At 38.1% G+C, this 23,775-nt stretch overlaps 1 protein-coding gene across 1 annotated transcript in view; it reads right to left on the reverse strand.

Annotated features, from left to right (window-relative positions):
* The window catches only part of AQR (aquarius intron-binding spliceosomal factor), a 46,886-nt gene extending 23,929 nt beyond the window's left edge, over positions 1 to 22,957 (reverse strand). The window contains exons 1-19 of the mRNA XM_063160461.1: positions 22,844 to 22,957; positions 21,906 to 21,962; positions 21,050 to 21,090; positions 20,014 to 20,049; positions 18,855 to 18,975; positions 17,417 to 17,557; positions 15,765 to 15,833; positions 15,199 to 15,299; positions 14,478 to 14,554; positions 13,207 to 13,271; positions 11,194 to 11,310; positions 9,626 to 9,739; positions 8,771 to 8,874; positions 8,158 to 8,260; positions 7,012 to 7,132; positions 5,135 to 5,276; positions 4,253 to 4,431; positions 2,296 to 2,463; positions 1,699 to 1,868 (exon numbers count right to left, since the gene is read on the reverse strand). Coding sequence (XP_063016531.1) covers positions 1,699 to 1,868; positions 2,296 to 2,463; positions 4,253 to 4,431; positions 5,135 to 5,276; positions 7,012 to 7,132; positions 8,158 to 8,260; positions 8,771 to 8,874; positions 9,626 to 9,739; positions 11,194 to 11,310; positions 13,207 to 13,271; positions 14,478 to 14,554; positions 15,199 to 15,299; positions 15,765 to 15,833; positions 17,417 to 17,557; positions 18,855 to 18,975; positions 20,014 to 20,049; positions 21,050 to 21,090; positions 21,906 to 21,962; positions 22,844 to 22,939 — 2,022 coding nt within the window. The 5' untranslated portion in view covers positions 22,940 to 22,957. The remainder of the gene's footprint in view (positions 1 to 1,698; positions 1,869 to 2,295; positions 2,464 to 4,252; positions 4,432 to 5,134; positions 5,277 to 7,011; positions 7,133 to 8,157; positions 8,261 to 8,770; positions 8,875 to 9,625; positions 9,740 to 11,193; positions 11,311 to 13,206; positions 13,272 to 14,477; positions 14,555 to 15,198; positions 15,300 to 15,764; positions 15,834 to 17,416; positions 17,558 to 18,854; positions 18,976 to 20,013; positions 20,050 to 21,049; positions 21,091 to 21,905; positions 21,963 to 22,843) is intronic.
* Positions 22,958 to 23,775: the final 818 nt, after the last annotated feature.

Below are 23,775 nucleotides of genomic sequence, written 5' to 3' on the forward strand. Positions count from 1 at the left end.
TCCAACCTTAACCATTCTCTGAATATGTTTCTTCCAGTCACAATTATGCTGTGGATTCTGTGACAGACCTGCAAAGCTATGAAGTTGAAGGCATCTTAGAACTTCTGAAGCCTGAATTACTTCAAAGATATATGGATGGACAAGGCCCATATTAAGTAAGAATTTTTATATTTTTGTTGCAAATATAGAACAAGTACTTCTGGCTCAAACATATATTGAGCACAGCATAACATGTTTGTGCTCAGAAAAGCACAAAGAAATCAGAAAATGTCACATTTTTTTCAGGTAGTATTTCTAAATCCAGTGATCAGTTTCTAAGAGGAAGCAAGAAATATGTTCCTAACTGCAAATGTGGTGCTTCTACATCACAAAAACTTTGCTTCAGCTTTTCAAAAAGTAATTTATATGCATGTAAAAATAGTAACATTCATTCTTGTAAAAACTAACACTGCTGACCAATTGTAGTGACACAGTGGTGTCACCTCCAGCAAACACACTGTATTTGCACTTTCTCTGCTGTCTCATCTGTTTAATTTACAAGGACTGCACAAGAGTTTTCTTGTCTTCTCTCCTACAAGCTCAGCTTTAAACTTCAAGCTGCCTTCCATCTGCTGCATACACTGTCTACACTAATCAGAGCATCATCTTGTTTTCTTTCCTCCAGCTGAAGTTAGAAAGGTTTGCAAATGGCATGGAATGCATGCACCTAAACTGGCAGCAATGTGATAAATGGGGAAATATACCTTCATTTTTCAAGACAATCCAAGGTGAGTCTTTCATAAATGCCAGCATAAAATGGCTTGCATTGGGATTTGTCTGTAAATTAGCTGCAGTACACAGCAGAAATGACGGCACCACAATGGTCCATGCAGGCTGCAAGCTGCTGCTTCACACCAGAGCTATCTTTCTAGATACAGAAAGAAAAAAAGTCTTCCTGCCTACTTGTTAATCCATTTACAGAGAACCTGCTACAGAATCCCTCAAAATGAAAATCACTTCAATTATGCAGTGCATGATTTTAAGGCACCAAAAGAAATGTAGCTTTTCATTCATGCTGCATTTTCAAAATGGAAAATTCAAGGAATATTAATGATTTAGAGGTCTAAAAAGCAAAGAAACTGAGTGAGAAATATTTTTAGGTGTATAAAATTATGCACCCTCACAGTGAAGGTTGGCCTACAGCACCTTGTGCTACAGTATGAATTTGCCCAGCAGGTGAAGGGAAGTGGCTCCTTCCTTTCTGCTCAGCACTGTTGAGGCTGAATCATAGAATAGTTTTGGCTGAAAGGAATCTTAAATCTTAATCTAGTCCACCCCTGCTGCAATGAGCAGGGCCATCTTCAAGCAGACCAAGTTTCTCAGAGCCCTGTTCAACTTGACCTTGAAAATTTCCAGGGATGGGGCATCTACCACCTCTGGGCAACCTGTTCCAGTATTTCATCACCCTCATCATGAAATAGTTTTCTTTTATCTGGGCTGCATCTACCATCTTTTAGTTAATAAACATTACCCCTTGTACTACCACAATTAGAAAGTTAGTGTTCATCTTTTTTATAAGCCCCCTTACTGAAAGGGTGCAGTCAGATCTCCCTGAAACCTTCTCTTCTCCAGACTAAAGAACTCCAACTCTCTCAGGCTTCCCCTGCAGGAGAGGTGCTCCATCCTTCTGACCTAAGAGCTAAGAGGCAAGTATCTTACCTTGAAATTGTTTTCTTTTGGTTTTCTTCTCATTATTATATTAAATGTCTCATAGACATCTTCTGCTCCATTTTGGATTGTGTTGGTCATGTCCTGCTGATACTGGTTTGGGTCCAGAAATACTCTGTATGTTCTGCAATCACCTTTAAGTCTTGGTTTTGGTTCAGGTCCTGCCCATAATGAAACAACAAGGTTAGAATATGATTCAGTGTTAAAAGCAAATTATCATTCAAATAAGTGATCCGTAATTGTTCCTCAAATGAAATTCAGACAAATTCATATGATGAAACTAATTTCTGCATAGCAATGGATACATTTTCACTGCATTATTCTAATAGTTTTTGAACAGAATCTCTTTTACTCCTTAACTCAATACTGGATTTATTTAATTAATGTAGCTACATCAGATTTTACCAGAGGAAACTAGCTGACCTTTCTCAGGCTGCTTATGGAATTGGTTTGTTTTTTTCCATGTATGTAACTAATTCAATGAGCATTCTTTAAAAGAGAGAAAAATTATCAATTAGCCTGTTAAATATAAAAAAACCCACAGAGACAGAAAGATAAATCTCTTGAAGAAGTTTTGGGCTATCATACCTTCTTCAATGACACGCCCCTTCTCGTCCAGCATGCCCTGAATTTCACAGCCTCTGACATAGACCAGGCCAGTCTGCTCCACGAAAGGCTGTCTCCTGTCAAACTTGGTGCCGTAGGGCTGCATGGGACGCACCGTGATCAAGAAGCAGACGTCGTGCTTGCGCAGACCTGGGCCCCAAAAGGAGCAGGCAGAGATTTGATTGAACGCCACTGTCCTCATCAACTCCTTAGCATATGTATATAAAAGAATGCACTCATATTTCTTTTATAAAATCCCACCTGTATATATTTTGTTTTGCTTCAAAGTACACCTTGAACTTAGAGAATACAAAACCACAGGACACTGTGATATAATAGATATGAAAAGTAGAAGTTGAATGCTTTTTTCATAAGAACAAACATTATTTCAAGATTATTCTTCTCCCAATAATCTTACTCTAGTTATTTTTACCTAATTATTTTCAATTATCTCTAAGAAGTGTGGCATTAATCTCTTATTCTCATTGCTTCTCTCTGGACAAACCTCCAATTCCTTTTTTTTCTGTTTTTTACAACAAGTTAAGTGCAGTGCCTAGAACTGGGCACAAAACCCTAAACCAAGTTACTTTAGTTATCTATTTAATAAAGTAAAAGGTCGCTTAACCAAGTTACTTGCTTACTGTTACATTCCAGTTTATAAATTCCAATACAACTTGAGATTTTGTCTTTTTCCCTCCGTACTAACACAATGGTGGGAACCACACTCACTTGTGAGCAAAGATGACCGCTGATCCTTCTGTTCTGCAGAAGTACTGCCTGTTAAGTTATTCCCCCAACATGTATTTGTACAGTGACTTGTTCTTGCTTAATAATCATCCCTGCTAAACTATATCCTACTCGTAAAATGCTGCTTCTCCAATTCACTAACATAATTCTGAACACTAAATTTTCTCTCCAGCACACCTTCAGAATCTCAGATATCTAAGACACCTTCAAAGCTCAGAAAACATGCTGTATTTTTCATGAGACAAATAATTCCTCATTAAGCACCAGATACTGTTCAACAGAAGGCAGTTTCATCAAGATTCTGTTAAGTCAGGCAGTGATTTATGAATTCTTCATCTCAGTTTTGATTTAGTTAAAATATTATCTTTTACAAATCATAAAGGTTGTTTTAGTACTTAAAAAGCTAAGTGCATCACTATATAGATACCTTCATTATAGTGAATTCTCTGCCATCCTCCTAGATTTTTTACTTTAAGAGAAATCTACAGCCCCAAAGCGGCATCTGCTCATTTGTCACACAGTCCAGCTTTAGCATTTGTGCTATGTGACCTGCAATCACACTACGCAGCTCCAGCACGTTTATCAGGTTTCTCTAACAAAAGAGAAAGGAGTGACATTTACTGATAACACAAGTACAACTGCATGCTTCTATGCCACTTGCCAACACAGTCAACTAAAGTTCAAATCCCCAAGCAAAAGAAGCGTCGCCTGCGGATACTTACAAGAAACAGTATTTGGTACAGTCAGCACTTCGTAATATTCAAACACAATGTAAACTGCTGAAATGCCCTGGTTTGAAGTAAATAAAAATCTGTCCTCTCCACTTGTGTATGAGATAGATATCACCTTCCCCATACTTTTCAATATGACATTTTTAGCTTAAAATGCTAAGTTAACTTTCCACAGTCCTGTAAAGGACAGCATTTTACAGTTGGTCACTGACTGACATTAGTCTGAAGTAATAAACACTCAGATCCCAATGAAACATCTAAGTAATTATTTCAAACTTTACTTCATGAAAATATAAACCCCTTAAACTTGGAATTTGAGTAACTGTCCTCTAAACAGTGTATCAGGATTGACAAATCTGTACCATGGATTAAAACCTCCTTTTCTCACAAAACAGACTACATCAAAGTGTATTTTGATGAGCACCTATTCTGAATGCTTCATTTCAAAGCGCGTTAAGTACCTTCCCATTCATCTTTGATGTTATCTCGCACATTCAAATTGATTGTAACGTCTGCTCGCACTCGCATGGGCCAGTTTTCACCAATGTTGGGCTTGGCCACCTCCACCACTGTGAAAGAGACAATGGGCTGTGCCATCCTAGCCCATCCACCAAAGACCACACCTCCATATTCTGATAACCTAAGAAATAAACACCAACATTTTGGTAGTCATTAGTTGATAATAGATTCAATTCTTTTTTAAACTACGAAAAAATTACCCCACAGTAACTTTTAAGAAAAATATAGAATTCTTAACTTTATGTGTTACTGAATTAGATTCATGCAATCCTGCATTTTAGAATCGAAGCATAACATGACTTATATTTCAAAAAACAAAAGCAAGTTATGCTAGCATTATTCAAAAAACTCACAGAGACAGAAGATAAAGGAAAGGTAACAAAAAGCCAAGTACTGAGTATAAAAGACATCACACCAAATAAACCCTTTAAACCAAAAGAAGATTAAAATGTGGCAGATAGCAAATTCAAGAATACTCAGTAACATCCCCCCCAAACAGAGGAGTTTATGACGTTTGCGTATTTTGTCAAGTCAGCCATGGAAAATTAACTCGCCCATCTTAACACAACTAAGGCTTTTTGTTAGCATCCAGCATGCTGCCTTTAACACACCTGCAGGGATACATAGCCACAAACCCCTAAAATATCAACCCTTGGCATGGTAACACCTTATGGAAGGAGTAAGTACAAACCACAGTATCTATGTAATAATTTTAACACCTTTGTTACTATGTACTTAGTATACACACAGTATCAGGTTTTGATTCCTAAACACACTTTGATTAGAAGGGAACTGACTGGCTTGCACCAGTTAATAAATATTACCATGGCTTCATCCTACTGACACTGTCTTCAATGTCCTGCCTGATCTCATAGGTGGACTCCAAGCGGAAAAGATTGAAGTTCCTCAGCAGGTAGTCATGGAGAGTCAGGAACTGTAGATTCAATTTGGGAAGTGCAAGACAGCCTAAGGATTTAAGGGATGATGGACAAACAAAAAAAAAAATATTAATTAATACACTGTTTCTATGAATTCATACATAGACACACACTTTACTGTACATCTGCCATCGCAGTTATCCTTGGAGATTCTAAAAACCACCCCTTTTATCAATACACACCTCTAAAAAGCATGTACTTTTCAGGTTCTCTCTAAAAGATCCTGTACAAGATTGAAGGAATTTTCATCCTTCTAGCACTACAGTGAACTACTTAAATACTAAATCCATCAATGTATTCAGACAACAAAATGAAGTTTAGGAAAATCAAATGCACAACCAAGTAATGGTCTTTAGAAGTGCAACAATTAAGTTAGCATTAAAAAATTATGAAAAAGGCTAATAAAATAATAAAAACCATCCAACAATTTCCCTATTCCCATGCCTTATGTTTATTAGATGCCATAAAAACCATTAATGTACAAAAAAAGCTTTAAGTCACAAAATCAAATTTTAACACGCATCTCTAAAGTCTGTATTACTGCTTTGTTTTTTAAATGAGAAAGAAAAACAGAGGAAGATTAGATCCTACTACACAAGGAGTATTAGAACTCATAGACAGGTTCTAAAGCTTTTTCCATTGTTTTAGGATAGTCTTGAATGAAAATTTTCCATAATTTTAATTCCTATAAGTTACTCATCTAACATTACTGGACTACTATTACAATTTGTTATCTATGTTTAAGACCTGTGAAAGCATCTTGCTTTTGAAACTTGCAATATCATTGTTGAAACCTTTCTCTGGTATAGCTACTGCACACTGACTTTCACAGGCACTGAGAAACAACAGCAATGAAGAAAGGCAGCAGAGCACAGTAATTTATATTGTGGAAAGTCTGATGGTGATAAAATACTTTAACACATTTCCCAACACCAAGTAAGAAACCCTGTCCTGTTAAGCTAGTTATATGCACAAAGGGCAAGGTGTGAAGCAACACCTCTTTAAGGCTGCACAGTGTTCATCTAAGAGACGTTCTTCTTACCTCATTTCTAAAAGGAAACAGAAACAATACTCCTAACATTCTTGGGTTAAATTACTCTGACGTAAATTGTAGACCAAATTTATTTAATTACTTTTAAGAACAAAAAAACCTTTGTAAGACCACAAAACCAACACTGTTTTGTTTGAAACCAGGACAGGAGAACACATGGAGATGAAAAAGAGAAAGTGTAAACTAAACCAAGAGAAGCAAAATAGAAAAAAAATACTAGTAACAGTCTGATAGCAAAAGAAATACTTCACAACAGCACCATCAATACCATAATTCCAAAAGTGTTCACCACAGGAGGAAATGTTTCCACTAGCAACCAGTGTTACTTGACAAAATTACACCTCATCATTAACAAAATTTCTTTAATGCACTATTAAAAAGTCACAATGATGACCTGCCTTCTCCTCCTGCCCTCCCCTCCCTCCCCCTCTGTAACCCATATTGCCATAAATATATTTGGCTGATCAAACATAAGCCCACAGCACACAGAAGTCAACCACCCAGAACAGGATGAATGGCAGTAGAGCTGCTCTGACCTGCATTTAGAACCTGAATGGTTCAGAGCATCACAACAACCTGTGATACCCCCTGATCTTACTCTAAGATACTGGAAGATGCCAAAGTACCGTGTGCAAGTTTCTTGGACAGAATAAACAGAACACATCAGAATTCCTTTTTTTAATTGCAGCATTTACTGAACTACTAATCATACCTTCTCCAGAGTAATATTCAGTGGGCACAATATTTTCATCCCAAATAATCTTCTCTGTGGGATAGAGAGGCATCTGGTTGAGCTGCTGAATTTGAGATATTCGTCGCTCATGACGGGAAACCTAAAGAAAGGAAGCATTTCAAATCTCTGAGTCAAAAAGGAACAATAAAGATACTTTTGAAACAGACAATAATTCATAAGGGGGTCACTTGAGTTTTCTCCATCAATATTTTTCTAATTAAATACTTTAATATAACTAAATGCAAACAGTGACATCAGAAGATGAACAAAGACATAGTCCAACTACTGGTCATAGTACAAGAATCAAACAATCCTTTGGGTATTCAGCAGACCAAAAATGGCACAACAGAATTGAAAATACTCAATCAAGGCTCAGCAGAGAATCAACTTCAAATAAAACTTACTTTACTTTCCATTAAAAATATGGTCAGTACCTAACTAATACTACTCATTCAGTAACAGTTAGTCTTTGTTTCCTCTTTGGAACACAAAAAAAATCTATCCAATACTATAATATGTTATCTGAACAAATATCTTTCCATGGCAGCCATAGGCATATCATTACCTTCAATACCGTAGAAAACCACATGAACTATTTAAAAAAAAACCAACCATGAAACCAACCACGAAACAAACTCATGAAGGAGATTTCAAAAAACAGCTACGGTATTCTGATATCAAATTAGAAGCCTACAATAGTATTGCTACACCTTGAATATCCAAAAAACCATGATGTGCATCAAACAATATTTCAAATTGGTTTGGGGCCCAAATAGATACTGAATATCTAGATCTACTTTAGCAGATCTTTTTGTTTTTAAATGGGAAAAAAACTTTTTCAGAAGAACTCAAAACTGTTTCCAAGGCTCTGCTTACTGACCTAAAAAACACATAAATATAATTTCTCATGGAAACTATATTTATGAATAGGCATTTTCGAATACTTAATTTATATAGTTTTAAACCCCATCTTAACATTCCAATTACTGCCACAACACTGCTGTGGCTCACAGGTGGCTCAGAAAACATTCTAAACGACTACTTTACTGCAGTGCAGCTGCTGGATGTAGCTATGCCTTGAGTTGTGAATAGAAGAAGCGCAAGGAGCATTATTCATGTTTTTACCAGCAATTCCAGCAGGAACTCCTTCTCGTGGCTCGTGTCCTCCCCCTCGGCCAGCGGCGGCAGCAGGCACAGGTACGACGCCACCTGGTGGAGAACGTTGGAGCTGCACGGCGAAAGGAAAACAAGAAACCTCCGTCACACTGAAACCAGGGAGAGCACTCACTTACTGCAGCTGCCTTTTCCGTAAAGACAACTCCAGCCGTCTGATTCCACCAGAGCTAAACAATTACGGGTCAGGCTTTTAAGTGAGGTTTGTGTATAAGGTGTAAGCTGAACCTCTCACCTACAATAACATGGCAAGGGGTGGATATTTTTGTATTTTTTCAAGACCTGACACAGAAGCAAGCAACAAAGCATACACTGCCTTTGTCAAAATACATACTGCTATCCTTTTACTCACAGCATTTACAATGCAGTACAGTTAACACAGTGGCATGCTTTCATGATTTCTGTTGTAGTTCTTCTACAGAACAGAGTAAAAAAAATAAACTAAACAAGTTAGACATTAACTACTGGCTATGCACATGAGAAGTGAGAAGAAAAAAAGGCTGGAAATTTGTTAAATTTAATCACACTGAAAACCAAGAACTTCAATTTCAATTTGCTAACTTACCTAAGAGGTCCAAATAACTTCACCAGTGCATCACGAGTATCTACTGCAGCTACATTTGAGAGTGCAAAGTCGTATAATTCTGGGAAATGTGCAAACGCTGCTCTCTGCAAAAGATCCATGCATGGAAAGTGGATGTAAGCATATTAATCAAATGATTTAATAACAGTTTAAATACTTAGAAAAAAGCACAGTTTCTTCTGGTTCATAACATGAACCACTCTACGGACCCCACCAGGATAGAAATACAAGCCAGATTGAATCTCTGTTTTTCTTAACACCATCTATTTGTTACTCCTCTACTTCTGACACACTATCTTCCTTATTTCACCCTTATACCACCATTTGTTGTCATTAAAATAAAACATAAGGAAGCAGATACACAGCTTTGCAAGCAACTAAGAAAAGCCAGGAACAAGTTTAACTTAACTATGTTTCCTTGAATTGTTCTGTTAAAACTGATGCAAACAATTCTAAAAAGTGTGAGTGAATTTGTACAAGGGACCCCTATGTGCACACTGATCTTGAGGAAATGCTGCCACCTACTGCATCACCACAGGATCCTACAGCATTCTGCTTTCCCTTCTTAACAGACTCAACAGGAACAGTTCATTCTGGTAACACAAGGCCAAAAAATGCTGATGTTTTGCTAGAGCATATTAATTAGTCATAGTCTCATCCACCACTACACATCTTCAACTGCTACAGACAGCCAAGCTAAAGTTATTCCTCTAACTCAAGAGGGAAAATAAAGGGTTTGATTTGGGAAATAACCGCCTGCCTATCCCAAATGCAAATTAGACTACAACAGCAAAACCAAATCCTCTGTCTCTCATAAGCACTTCATCCTCTACTTACCTGCAGAGAAGTAATTCTGTCATAGTGAATTGTAGTCATCTCATTCTCTGTCAAAGCATTTCCAGTCTGATCATTGATTTCAAAGCCAGTGTAGAATTTGAGCATATCTAAAAGCTGAGACATCATCAATATAAATTAGTGGATTAACAATAAGAGACACCCCACAAACACGACAAACAAAACCACAGTTCAAGAGGGCAAATGCACAAACAAGAGCTCCTCAAAGTTCTAGAAGAACTGGGAATAGTATCTGAATTTTATACTTGGCTGATGCACAAAACAGTTTTGGTTAGGTATCTCATCTGCAAGCCATCAAAATTTCAGTATAGTCCACAAGCAATATGGTTTCTTGATATACTAGGGCTTGAAATTGAAACTCATCACAGTAAGGTGACCTAGCCAGAGGCTGTCATTGAACCCAACTTACAGCTTCCTGCTACCAAAAGGGAGAGGCCTTGTGCCTTTTTGCCCTCTCTGATGGCAGCTCTGAAGTTCATCTGACCTTCCAACAGGATTATTTAACTTGGAGGAAGAAAATAATTCAGATATGCTGCTGCCTTTGTGTACCATCAATACTGACCCTCAGCAAAAACGAACAAGTGGCAGAGATGGGGGACAGCAAGCAGCAGGAAAAGCAGCTGAGATGCAGGAAAGGGAACAGATCTTCAGACCCTGCCATATAAAAAACAATGTACTAGCTATGAGTGACTAAACTGAAGGACAGAAATGAAAAACAGCTGCAGTGCAAAACAGGGTGAAGTCAAAATGAACGAGAGAAGAATGCAGTGGGGACAACTTCTGCTATGTGTGTGGTAAAGCATGCCAGAAGCTGCACTGCTTTCTAGCTTGTACTTTTAAGAACTCAAAATCAGAAGCAGAAATATTACTTTGCTCTGGTGAGACCCCACCTGCAGTACTGTGTCCAGCTCTGGGGTCTCCAACACTAAAAAACCTTGTTGGAAAATGTCCAGAGGAGTTTACTATAGGGCTGAAGCACCTCTTCTGTAACAACAGCCTGAGAGTCGAGACTGCTCAGCCTGGAGAAGGCTCCAGGGAGACCCTATAGCTTCCTTTACAGTATCTAAAGGGAACTACAAGGATGGAGAAGGACTTTTCACTGAACATGTAGTCATAGGACAAGAGGGAATGGCCTTACACTGAAGGAGGGTGGGTTTAGATTAGACAGCAGGATAAAACTTTTCACTGTGAGGATGGTGAAGCACTGGAACTGGGTGCCCACAGATGCCCCATCCCTGGAGGTGTTCATGACCAGGTTTGATGGGACTCTGAGTAACCTGATCTAGTGGAAGGTGTCCCTGTCCATGGCAGGGGCATTGGAAGTGGATGATCTTTAAGGTTTGTTCCAAGCCACTCTGTGATTCCATGAAAAGTTATGTGAGTAGTTACACACACAGGTACAGGTAAGAAAAAATACTGTGTGAAAGATTTAAATAAAGATGTAGTTTGTATCAAACAAAAGCCTGTTAAAAAAAAAAAAAAAGAAACCAACTGCAGCATTCAGAAACAAAGGGAATGAAAAAGTTATTTTCAAGAACATTGTATCTCACCTGGCAGAAGAGATGACCCTCTTTTTCTCTTTTAGCAAGACTAGACAGGTAACAGTGAACAACAAGATGGGAGTCATCCAACACTGTATTAAACCAGCGCCGTGTGGGGAGCAAAGCCTGTGGTAAATAACATCATGTTAATACAAGCAGCTCCTCAAAAAGTAAGAAGTCCTGGCTTCTCAGGATTTTCCATTGCAAGAAGGGATATTAAGACAGATTGCTGCAGTTATTTGCATATCTAATACCCTCACAAAGGTATTGAAGCAGCAGTTATGTATGCCAAGACACTGGGTTAATGCAGGTAAGCTGCTATGAACAGTCCTTTATATAACAGGAGCATGGCATGAACTTGCCATGAGTGAGCAGTCATCCTGCCAGTCAAAAAGTAAATTAAATAAAGCAATTATTCTACTACTAAATGTCTACAGAATGATTGTGTGCTAAAAATGATAAGTCAAACTGCTTCAGCGTTGTTTTAAATGTCTATTTTCTACACTAATTAAATTAATTTTAAGCTTGAGGTCTTTAAAATTGCCAACTGCTTCTTCTAAATATGATAGGGTATCTTCTCTTCTTTGCAAAATACTCAACTGTTTTTCAAATCTTTAATAACAACACAAATAGAGAGCTTTTCTTTTCAATAAAGAAATAATAAATAGATTAAGCTGCTATATGTAGCAAATGTTGAACAGCATACAGAAGACCACAACAATTTAAGTGAAAAATGAGCTGTTCTCTGCAGACTGAATTTAGAAAGCCAGAAAGCCATCAGTATGATGTTTAGAACTGAGATGAAAAAAATAAAAAAATCTGTAATAGAAAATGTTGGTTGCCTTGTACAATAATGATGAAAACAAACTCATAAAACCTTGAGAACTCTCCACTGAATTATTACTTTCAAATTATCAAATCACCAGTTTTGGTATGCAGCATATACACTGTAATATGAAACAGTAATATTCTGAAAAAAGCCAAGTAAAAAGCGCCCATGTAGCCCACATGCTACAAAGGCAAAAAGACTTGAATTTACAGATAATTTCTCATTTGCTTGTTACAGTCACTTGAACAGACTTTCTAAACCTGTCTGAATTCTGATCTTTCTATAATACCTAGAGGGAACCAATCTTAGAAATGCTTCTAAGCATTTTAAGTCAGACTTTAGTTCACCTCCCAACACGTTTTCTCTTACCAGAGTATATTACATACATAAGACAGCAAGATCTAATTTAAATTATTCAATCTATTACAACTACAAGAACAGACTACTTCAGTGATTTAACAGAGTGAGCCTGCAGAAATTCACCACAAAAGCATTTTAAAGTTCCCTGTGACACTGTTTCAGAAAAAATGCTTGTTTTATTTCACAGCACCTTCTGAATCTGAAGTTACTCTAAAATAATTACTCATGCAAAAAATTGCAAATGAATGCCTTTTAATACTGGTACTGTGGTGCTTAAAACTGTCTCACTTCCTTGGTATCTGCTGAAAACTTCACAAAACCTTGCTCCATGCCTTATGACTCTAATAAACTGCAGATCCCCAGCCCTGGTACTTCTAAATAATGAAGTCTAGCCAAACAGGAATAGTTTGCATTTCAGACTACTGCTGCTTTCTGGGATTTAACCCAACAACACAAAAGAGACTTTAAGTGACCTGTTATGCACTGGGGGAAGAATAATTCTGAATTATTCCTACCAATTAAAGCATTACACATTTTCAGAAATGGCCAGTATTATTACCTCTATTCCAATTAAATCCTCTTCATTAAGCACTTTAGGATCCTAGTTTTGTCTGCTGGCTTATCAACATTGCTGGTCAGCTCCCAGTTTGGATGCAATGCTACAACCTCTTATTTACAGATGGAAAATCACTTTTAAATCACTTTTAAACAACCACATGCACAGCTGTGACATAATCACCTCCTATTTGGAATAAGGTTGTAATAATTACTTTATGCACTTTAACCCTAGAAAAGTACACCTGGACACTGGCTGAATCCATTTAAAAACTTACCTCAAGGTCTAGCATGAGTTCAATAAACCTCTCACAATAATGAACTTTGTCCATAGAAATAGGACCTAGACAAAAAAATTTTTAGAAGTTTAAATTGATCCATATCACAATATACTTACACTTGAACAATTCCTTAAAAACTAAATAAATGCTACAAATATAAAAGTATTAATTTTAATCTTGTTAAAAGCTAATTAAAATATTATTCTCTTTTTAAAACAATCCTTTCTTATATTAAAAATTCTTCTGGTTAACAATGAAAGAGTAACAGAACCAGAATTTCAGGAGTGATTTTATCTGCTTTGAAAAACCTGGAATAACAAGCAAAAATGCTCACTTCCACAAGGTATCACTTGCCCATTATGTTTGTTAAGAACTTTTAATGCCAGATACTCAAAAATACATTTTTAAAAGCTGCAAACAAGATGTGTGCAAAAGGCCTTGACCATATTCAAAGGTACTCAGAGGTGACTACTAAGGAGCCTTTAGAATCATGTCAAAACACACCACATCTCCCTTGATGACTTTCCAACTCTTACAGCCTCCAAAGAAATGTTGAAGTACATCTAAAACAGGTTTAGTATAATTAGGAAATCAGAAGGGATAAGTATCCTTTCTGAGGAAGCCACATTACAAAATTTACAGCTTAGGTAAGAGCTAAAGTTTGCTAAGAGTTTAACAGAGAAAGGAAAACTCTGGGAACTGATTTCACCCAAATTGTGCTGTGCTTAGAGCATAATAACCCTTTTCTGTTAAAAGGCTAACACCTTCCTCCACAAACACTTTTCCTTTCTAAATCAGGCAAGGAGATAATTTTGCTTGTCACAATGACTCAAGAGCAGTCAAATCTTACAGAATTTCACTTCACTTAGGCTTTTGTTCTTACTGTAAATCAACAGTATGAACAGACAGAGCCTTATGATATCCATTTATACCATCTATTTAATAAGGTACTTAAGTATGAAATGCTTTAAGGCTCTAAGCACACAGTAAAGAATATCAGTTCCCAGAAATATTGTTTTTACTAAGTACATACTGAATAGAAGGAGGTTTAAAGTAGCTTTTTACTGTTTAATTTTTAAAGTTTATACAGATTTGCATATTCATTTTGATATGAAATCCATGCAGACAGGCATAGTGCCCACTACAAGGCTCATCTGAATAAGGTCCCCAACCTCAGGCTGCTATCCTAAGGACTAGTTGCCTCAGCAACACAAAAAGATTTTCAAACAGATTACCAGATAACAAAGTAACATAAGAAACACAGTTACCTGAGACAGGTATTGACTTTAAAACAGAAATGAATTTCTGAATGAGCTGTGAAAGAAATCTTCTCTCTCGATATGCTCTAAAATTGGACATAAGACAAAATAATTAATACTCCTTAAATGCAGACTGGAAGGATATTGTAGCTTTCACAAATACAAAGTTAGCTGCCTCAAAATTATTATACTGATAGTAGGCTGCTTTGAAACACACCTAAACTGTTTAGATGAAAACTTTTCTCTCTGCACTCAGGAAGACAGATTAGCAGCCTACATTTTTGGGCACAGAAACTGGTTAACAACCTATGCTTCTTATGTGTCAAGGAGAAGTCAGTCCCCTCCTACACCTTAGCACAAAGCATTGGAACATTTAATTTTGGTGAGACAGACACACATTACTGAAATTCTTGCATAAGCTATATATACCTAAGAGTGAAACACTTGCTAAAGGTCGTGAAAAAAAGTGAGAAGTTACATGAATATTCTTTTGTGCCTTCATCCTTTAGTTTTAAGATTTGAAATCACAAATTCACTGACCAAATAAAATATGAAGTTCTATAACAGTATTTTGCATAAAGACTACTGAAAAACAGAACAGCTTCCAGGAGACCATGTATGATGAATTCTCATTGGCCACAGGTATTCAAAACCCACCTTTTTCATTGAAACAATTTATTTTAGCTGAAACACAATGAATGCATTAAGGAAAAAAGGCTTCTGTACATACTGCATTCTTGACTCTTCATCCATTTTTGCGTCATTTTTCTTAATTAGATTCCAGAATTTTCTTAGTTTTGGTGTCTTTTTCAACTCTTGTTCCAATCGATTCTGTAATGTTAAAGTGATATTCAGTCACCAAGGAACCTTGTTTTCATGAGATAAAAATACAGTCCAGTCTTTTTATTAAAAAAAAAAGGAAAAAATATATAACAAACTGAAATAAAGAACTGTCTCTGTCTACTCTCACTAAGTATCACTGTGAAACAAAAAGGAAATAATGCTAGAGAGTCCAGCCATGACTAGATGTCAACTTGACTGCCTCCCTTGGCCTTGTCTACAAATTATAGCTTGAAGAAGCTATAAACAACAAAGCTCAGTTTTCTGAAAAATTTCATAAAAAACATTATTACATGGAAATTTACAACAAAAAACCAAAAAGGATTTAGCAAAGCAGACAAAAATGTAATTCCACAGCAATGCTGTAAATATTAGAGTTCCTCAACATGAGAATTCACTGTGCAGGATTTGGACACTGCTTAAAACTGCTCTGCCAGTTAACAGTGTTATGCTTACAGGTTGTAGAGCCATCCACATGGGTAAGGAAATCAGCTGCTGCACCTGTCCTCTGATCAAATCCACTTCCTGTTAGAAAGTCACAGATGATAAAAAATTTTAGAACATTCTTATGTTTTCTGATATGCCTGTCTTACAAAATACATCTATGTACAAATCTGACAAAAACATTTATATTGTTTTATCAGATTTCACAACTTCCTAAGAGGAACCTGCACTATAACCCTACCCAGAGACACCTCTGTACTTTAGGTTCTTTTCATGGAGTCTGTCAGTTCTTAACACTTCAGCATGGGCCCCATCCCTGCAAGTACTTTTAGGACAAAAGCTGCTGAGAACTGATGTTCCTTCTTCCAGCATTTCTTATTCCTGAACTCACCCACCGTGCTTTCTCTACTTGTTTTTAAGCTGTTCTTTGTCTCCTGGAGCCCTTAATTTATCAAGTTTCTCTCACTTCTACACTCTTCCCATTGTCTGAAACAAACCATTTTCTCCATGTCAGTTCAAACGTGCTCTCTCCAACTATGCCTATGATCTGGATCCACAAAGTTTTCCTTCTTTCCTGAGCTACTGAAAAATTTCAATTAACATGTTAAGTACGTCTTCATGGACAAATACTCCATTCTCAGCATTCTGAAACTTCAAACTTCAGTGCTCTTCACTAAAAACCCTACTGTGACTATTCCATTCTGCCTTTCACAAAGAAGGGCAGCTTCTAATAACAGTGTGCTTCCACAGGAACATTTTCAACAGTTTCCCTATGATGTTTTACCAGAAATATGCTCTACAAGAAGGATTCTGTAGTCACCATCAAACTATGTAAAGTGAAGATGCATTTTACCATTGTGGCCACTACAGAAAAACACTATCTCAATAAACTATACACATAAAATTCAAGATGGTTACTGGCTCCCAAAATCATTCCCAAAATCAACTAATACACTTTCTATGTTGTTTTGTCTGAGAGACAATTTTATTTGTGCAGACCCTGATTTTGGATAATACACCCCACATGAACTATAAGTAAGGAAAAAGCCCAGTAGCAAGAGAGGTTAGAGAGCACTGCTACATATAACAGGTAAAGTGTTCTTCCTGCTTGCTACTTAGGATCTTTAACTCTGTTTTAACCACAGATTGAGAACACAAGTGGGTCTAATGCTTTTTTAAAACTAACTCAGAAGAACTGCAGATAAAAATTGTATCTAAACCTGGTTTCAAAAGTGAAAAAAGCCTCACTGTCTTTCTCAATAATTAATGGAAATAATTTTTGTGCTATTTCTTAGGCAAACTAAAAAGAGCACAGTAGTAACTAATCGGTTTTAAATGTGAAGCATCTTTTCAAAAATAAATACATAAATTTTACAGTACCATTTTTAATACAAAAATTTATATTAAATCCTGTTTTTTAATTGTCTAACTGCCAATCCTTCAGTTGCAAGTCTCATCTATGACCTTATACCAGAGAAAAGCAAATGTGTAGAGAGAGATGAGTCAGAGTCAAAACAGAGGGTAAAAGCCCTCTGGTGCTGTGTTTTCATTAAATCAGAATTTTGCTTCACCTGTCTTGTAAGAAGAAATTGCTCAAACTAAACTGCTACAAACACAAAACAGCATAAACACACTGGAAATATTTACATTTACTTTTAACATACCAAACTATTGAAGCAGTGATCCAGGAAAAGCAGCAGGACTGTCTGTTCATGCAGAGAGTACTCACTCTCATTTTCGACCAGTGATGCTTCCAGTATGCGTTTGAAAAAGAAAGGAAAATGTTCTGGCCTTTTTTTGAATGTCTAGGAATAGAAGAGGAAGGTAACTTTGAGTCAGGTTGATAGAAATAATTTCAATCTTCATCCACATAACATAGCAGAAATTCTCTAAATCCATTTAAATCTATAAAAGAAGGGATTATTTTTTTTCATTTTCATTTATTCTAACTAGGCAGCACAAGCAAAACAGACTAATGATATCCTTCTGAAAAGGGATCCTCCCCCTAATAACTACTGCATAGTCTAACAGGTGATGCACAGGACAAACTAAACAAGAAGCACAGGTGAAGCCTTGTGGGGATGCTCACCTCGTGACTGCACAGAAATACTCTAACATCTCCCAGCTAGAAGATAAATGGTAAGTTTTGGCCAAAGCTATGGCAGACTTAAGTGATGTGCAAAAAGTGAGCAAATAAAAACCACCAGAAATTAATTATAGTTCTGGAACTTCCACTGAGCTATGTGAGCAGGAAAAAGATAAACTGAATAATCACCAAGATAAAGTCATTCCTTTACAAGGGCAGTCATGTACCAAATAAATTGAACTAAGCTGCTTGGAACATAATGTGCACCTGACATTTTACTTCTAGCACGTGTGCAAGAAGAAAAGCACACAGATAATATACGAGCAAGTTATTAATTCTTTGTGCTTTGCCAACACTCAAGTAATGGCACACACATTGAACTCAGTGTGCTTCTGAAATAATGCCATGCATAACTAGGCTTCTGTTGTTGAGGTGGCCTGTAAATCCTGAATTGTTTGTAGAAACATTAAATAATTTCTAAACCTATTATTACCAAAAAAAAAAAAAAAAACCACAACCAACCAAACAATATACACAAAAGAAGAGTAAGACATAATTTTAAAATAAAGCAAAAAAGGTAGAAACCAATATGCACGTTTTAAGCAAGGTAGCAAGGTGTTATTGGATAATACATTAGACTTTCAGTGGTGCCTTCTTGAATATACAGATATAGAAATCCTTCTTTTTCCTTCAATATCAGAACAAGAACTTCCCTGTAAATACCCAACCTCTGTCAAGTGGCAAAAAAGTAAATGCTGGTTATAATGTTCAGCATCTCACAGCAGAACCAAGGACTTTCACAGCAGAAGGAATCAAGTAATTTTTCACCTGTCCATTCCCTTCTCCAAAAAAGAACACAAAATTTGGAACACCACATGAGGTATTCCATGAGCTGAGGCACCATTTCCTTTTTAACACTACAAGCTCTTCCACCTTCTGTCACTGTAAGTGAGCACACTGTAAAAGCTGCAACTTGCAGATCAAAGTCAATTCTAGCTGCAATTGAACTCAGTTACCTCCCACGCAGGGACATTCTCTCTGAACTTCTCATTCACCATACAGCAGATTGACATTAAATATGCCTTACTGGACACCTCTGGAGAATAATTCATCCATAGGTAATTTTCAAGGTACTGACTGTGAAGAGATAAAGAGTATTTCATTAGTTGCAGCCACCCACATAATCTGTCACTCATTTAAAAAAGCAGTTATCCACAAGGCTTTTTTTCCCCTTCTTCCCCCGAAAGCCATCTTCATAGTTTGTGAGCAGTTCCTCAAGTTACCTCTCATCTAGGTCACTGAAGCAAAACTTGTTAGACTCAGTAACTGATGACACTAACACTTTCACAGAAAGGACAGGAACCTCTAACCCTGTTCTACTGCTGACATACAAATTCCAGAAGTCCACTGCATGCCATTTGTTAGTGTCAAACCCTTAACCACAACTGACATTTTTTCTTCTGCACTCTTTCTAATTAAGATGCAAAAAAACGAGGGAAGTTTGTCCTTTAGTTACTGGTACTAACTTAGAGACTTGAGCCTTTCTGAAACATATAATGTATCTCAAACAAAAAAAAATCTCATATTTTTTCTTAAGATTTGAGAGATATAAGAACCAAATAGAACATAAAATACTGTGGTTTTAAGTACATATTGCTAATATTTCTTTTACATATTTTTAGACATACTCTGTAAATTCTTCCAGGAAAGTCTGAAGCAGTTGTGAACCACTGTTTAAACAGATTTCCATTCTTTTTCAAGAGAAGAAAACGTTAATGATGCTGCTGCAGTACAATCCATTTTTAACCTCATACTAAGAGACATAATCCAAAAACTTCTCTGATTTCAGCGAGTTCTGATTTAAGACTTAATGATACATTCCAAATTACAGACCCAAGTTTTTCACTTATTTCATTCATACTCTCTTTCTCAGTGTTCCACTTACACTAGAAATTGAGAATCATAAGACAGTCTGAGATGTCACTTACATTTATGGAATTCTTTCCTCTTTAAACTAAGGTCTCCTCACTTAATTTTCCTCAGTTCACAATTCAAGGCCTTACAAAGTATGAACAAATACACTACCTTCAAACTGTCTTACTGCCCTGCATTTGCTTCTCACCTTTACAGGTTCCTAGGAAAATATAACTCCAAATTTCCCTCCCAGTAGCTCACCTGAATTCAAGAAGCATTATCTTCCTAATGGCAAACCTAAAAAAGAAAAATTAATCAATTAACACAGGAAAGAGAGCCTCCCACACACAGCTGCATGGAAAATGGCTATATTTTCCTTTATTTTATTATATAAGGAAACTTGTAGAAACACTCAGGAATTACTTCTGTCCTGACATTTCCATGCAATAGCAACCACTTAAATGCAGAAGCAACTACTGGAACACTGGAGATGCTCAAGTTCATAGAGATTCATTAAGCAATTAAATTCACATTTTAAAGAGATTCATGTAGGTCTTTTAAATATGAAAACACCACTTCTAATAGCCTTGATGATACAAACTGCCTGTGGATGAGAGCATCTCCTGGAAAACTACAATTATATATCTAATCTGTTCAAAATGGTGTTTTCTTCTTAGTGACTGGCAATGGAAGTTTGCTTTGACTCCATATGACAAATTCTTAGATTGTTTTCATACAGGAATAATACAGAGAATTCTCTGCAGAGCTCAATCTTCCCCAAAAAGCTCCAGCTACAGTTACACCTCTTTTCTGCACAGACAGCTGCAGAATGCAGTGTATCTCGGATTTGTCTCCCCCATCTAACAGTACAATTCATTGAAACCACTTTCCCTTCATGAATCTGTAAGAGCAGCCAGAATAGAGGAGGAAGGTGGAGGCAGTGCACTCTGCAGCAGTTTTTGTTCTTTACATTGCTTAGTGGCAAAAGAAGAGATCAGCCTTCTATAACTACCACAACAAAACCAACATAAAAGACAACAGACCACCAGGGAAAGGGTCTGAAAAATATTCACTCCAACCATCACATTTAAGGTTTATGAGCTTAGGAACTCTCTAGTTACCACACTCAGACTTTGAAATACCATCATGGTTACATTACTTAAATGCACTTGAGTAATTTTCATCTGCTTTTAACATATAGGCAAGTTTGAAAGTATTCTATCAAACATTAGAAACAACTCCAACATTGTTAATGTTGGAATGGTAGTAAATAAGAGAAAGCAACTGGTCTACTTACTTTGACCTGACAATTTCTTTTGTATAAACATCTTCAATGACCTATGGAAAAAATTTAAGAGACTTTTATATACCCAGAAATGTGATTCAAAATGCATTAAGACATTTTACTCTGAATTAGATACTCTCTGCTTACAGCTATTAAAATACTTTCAAAATTTTTTTCCAACAATAATGAAAGAACCTGCACTATAAGTCGTAACTGACTTATAGTCTGGCACATTTTGACATCACATGACACAGAGATGCTGTTCAGATGTTGATGTACATCCTAACAATCTACAGTTCTATCACAAATACTACAAAATAAACTGAGGCTAAACGGAGATTTTGGCAAACATCCACAAGGAAAAGAAACTTAACATTTAAGTACCCTGCAGTACACAAAACCTGACACACTATGCCAAATTTTAAACATTCAAAATGCACATATCCACCAGAATGGCAATAAAGTTGTCCGATGGAAGCTTACCAAAGAAGCTTTTAGAAAGAACACAGTTCAGTAATACCTGCATCTTTCATCCCCATTTGATTTCTAAAAGTAGAACCTCTTCAAGCATCTTTTCACCTCTAAGGAGATGCTTGAAAGTCTTTTGCCCTCATAACTTCAGGCCAAAATAAACTGAATAGAATACAAATCAACTGCATGCTACAGCATACCTTCCTGTAAATGTAGTGCCTACATTTATAAACTACAAATACATAACAAATTACATTGTCTCACGCAACAGCTGACCTTCCAAGCAGTCTCCTAATAGTCTCATATAAAATAAGCAATGCTAAATATTGGCACATCACAGACTGGTTGATCCTCATTCCTTTACAGATCCCAACAAAATTCCAGTAGAAGTAATTACCTTTACATCAAAAGACAATGTTTTCTTCACATGTGGAGCCCAGTATTTATTTGCTAACTGCACAAGGATAAAAAAAGATAGGTTAAATACATACATTTTCATGTCAATGACACAACACCTCTACAACATATCCCATCTCCACACTTTATTTCACTAGTATCTTGCTTAATTTCAGCTTATGCTAACTACAAGTAACAAAATCATGTTTTTAACAGCCATGCTTATTTAAGGCTGATAAGCACTGCTGTTTATAGGCTTTTATGCCCAAACCTCTTTCAACAGAAATGCGATTCTTTGGAAAAATTTCAGATGCATAGGCTGCTATCTAACAAACACTTCCTATTCTTAACTAACGTCTAACAAATCCATCAAAAGTAAGCCATAAACTTTTAGGAACTGCAAATGCCAAAGGGCTAGTGATTATGCTTCCTTGAGGAATGTGACAAGTAACTAGAGGCGATATAGAAAAGTCTAGCATTGTAAGGCTCTTTGCTGCAGCCATCACTTCACCAATACTCCCGAGCAATGGTGACAAGAGCTTCCTGTGCAGCTTTATTCAAGCTTCTTGATGCTCTGGACGAGGAAGGAGAGCAGATTAAAAAAAAATAAAAGAAGAAGGAAGACTTGTAGGAAATCACGTAGAACTTTAACCAACAAGGAACTCTCGGCAGCTTTTCTCACATTAAAGCACGCCTTACAGCGATGCGCAGCGCATTGCACCGATGCGTTTGGCAGCGCTGCTTTGTAAATCCCGCTGGTCGGAAGCGCGGGGGGAAGCACCTCTCGTACAGGACAGAGGCGTACATCCCTCACCAGCTGCGACCAGCGAGACCCTGTCACCATCACCCACGGCCTGCAAAGGCTATTTAAACACCGCCAGGATGTCCCTTCGAGCCGCGGCCGCGGCAGAGGCGGCCCGGAGGCGCCGCCGGCCCTACCTGTGTCACGTACTCCGCGTTGATCTGCGACACCGTGGGCGCCACGATCTTCTTCGGCGGGGCCGAGGACGCCGCCGTCGCCGCGGCCGCCGCCATGGTGCCGCCGCTGGAGCCGCCCGGCACAGGCCCCGGTGCCCCGGCGCCGCCAGGCCGAGGGAGGGACCTCCGGGCCGGGAGCAGCGGAGGCGGGAGCGCTTCCGGGGCCGGGAGGGCTGGAGCGGCCGCGGGGCGGCGGGCGGCGGCCGCGCCATCTGCTGCTCCCTCCGTGCCGCTGCAGCTCGACTCGCACCGCCGCAGCTCCCTCCTGCGCTGCTGCACCGCCGCAGCTCCCTCCTCCTGCACTGCAGTCCCCTCCTGCACTGCTGCTCCATCCCTGCACCGCCGCAGCTCCCTCCTACTGCACTGCAGCTCCCTCCTGCACTGCTGCTCCGTCCCTGCACCGCCACAGGTCCCTCACTCCTGCACCGCAGCCCCCTCCTGCACTGCTGCTCCATTCCTGCACCGCCGCAGCTCCCTCACTCCTGCACTGCTGCTCCGTCCCTGCACTGCTGCTCCGTCCCTGCACTGCTGCTCCATCCCTGCACCGCCGCAGCTCCCTCCTGCACTGCTGCTCCGTCCCTGCCGCCTGTCAGCGCACCGCGTTGCTGCCACACTCAGCTTTCTAACGCTTACGGGGACTCCTATTTTATGTATCACCTAGAGCGCAGCTTCCCGTCCATCTAAAGTGAAAAACCCCCACACTCTTTTTAATATCAAACAGTTGCCACCGACTGCTGAGCGTGTTTGAGCGCTCTGTCCCATCCACAGGCCCGAAATTAAGGCCTTTTACTTAAGAGTTGGCCGGGATGATCCTTACCGGTCCCTTCCAACTCAGCGTACTCTGTTGAATCTCTTGAAATGTGTGCAATTTTACAAGGGTAAAATTGCATGCT

The sequence above is a fragment of the Melospiza melodia genome, chromosome 6 (assembly GCF_035770615.1).
Source record: "Melospiza melodia melodia isolate bMelMel2 chromosome 6, bMelMel2.pri, whole genome shotgun sequence".
NCBI classification, from domain to species: domain Eukaryota; kingdom Metazoa; phylum Chordata; class Aves; order Passeriformes; family Passerellidae; genus Melospiza; species Melospiza melodia.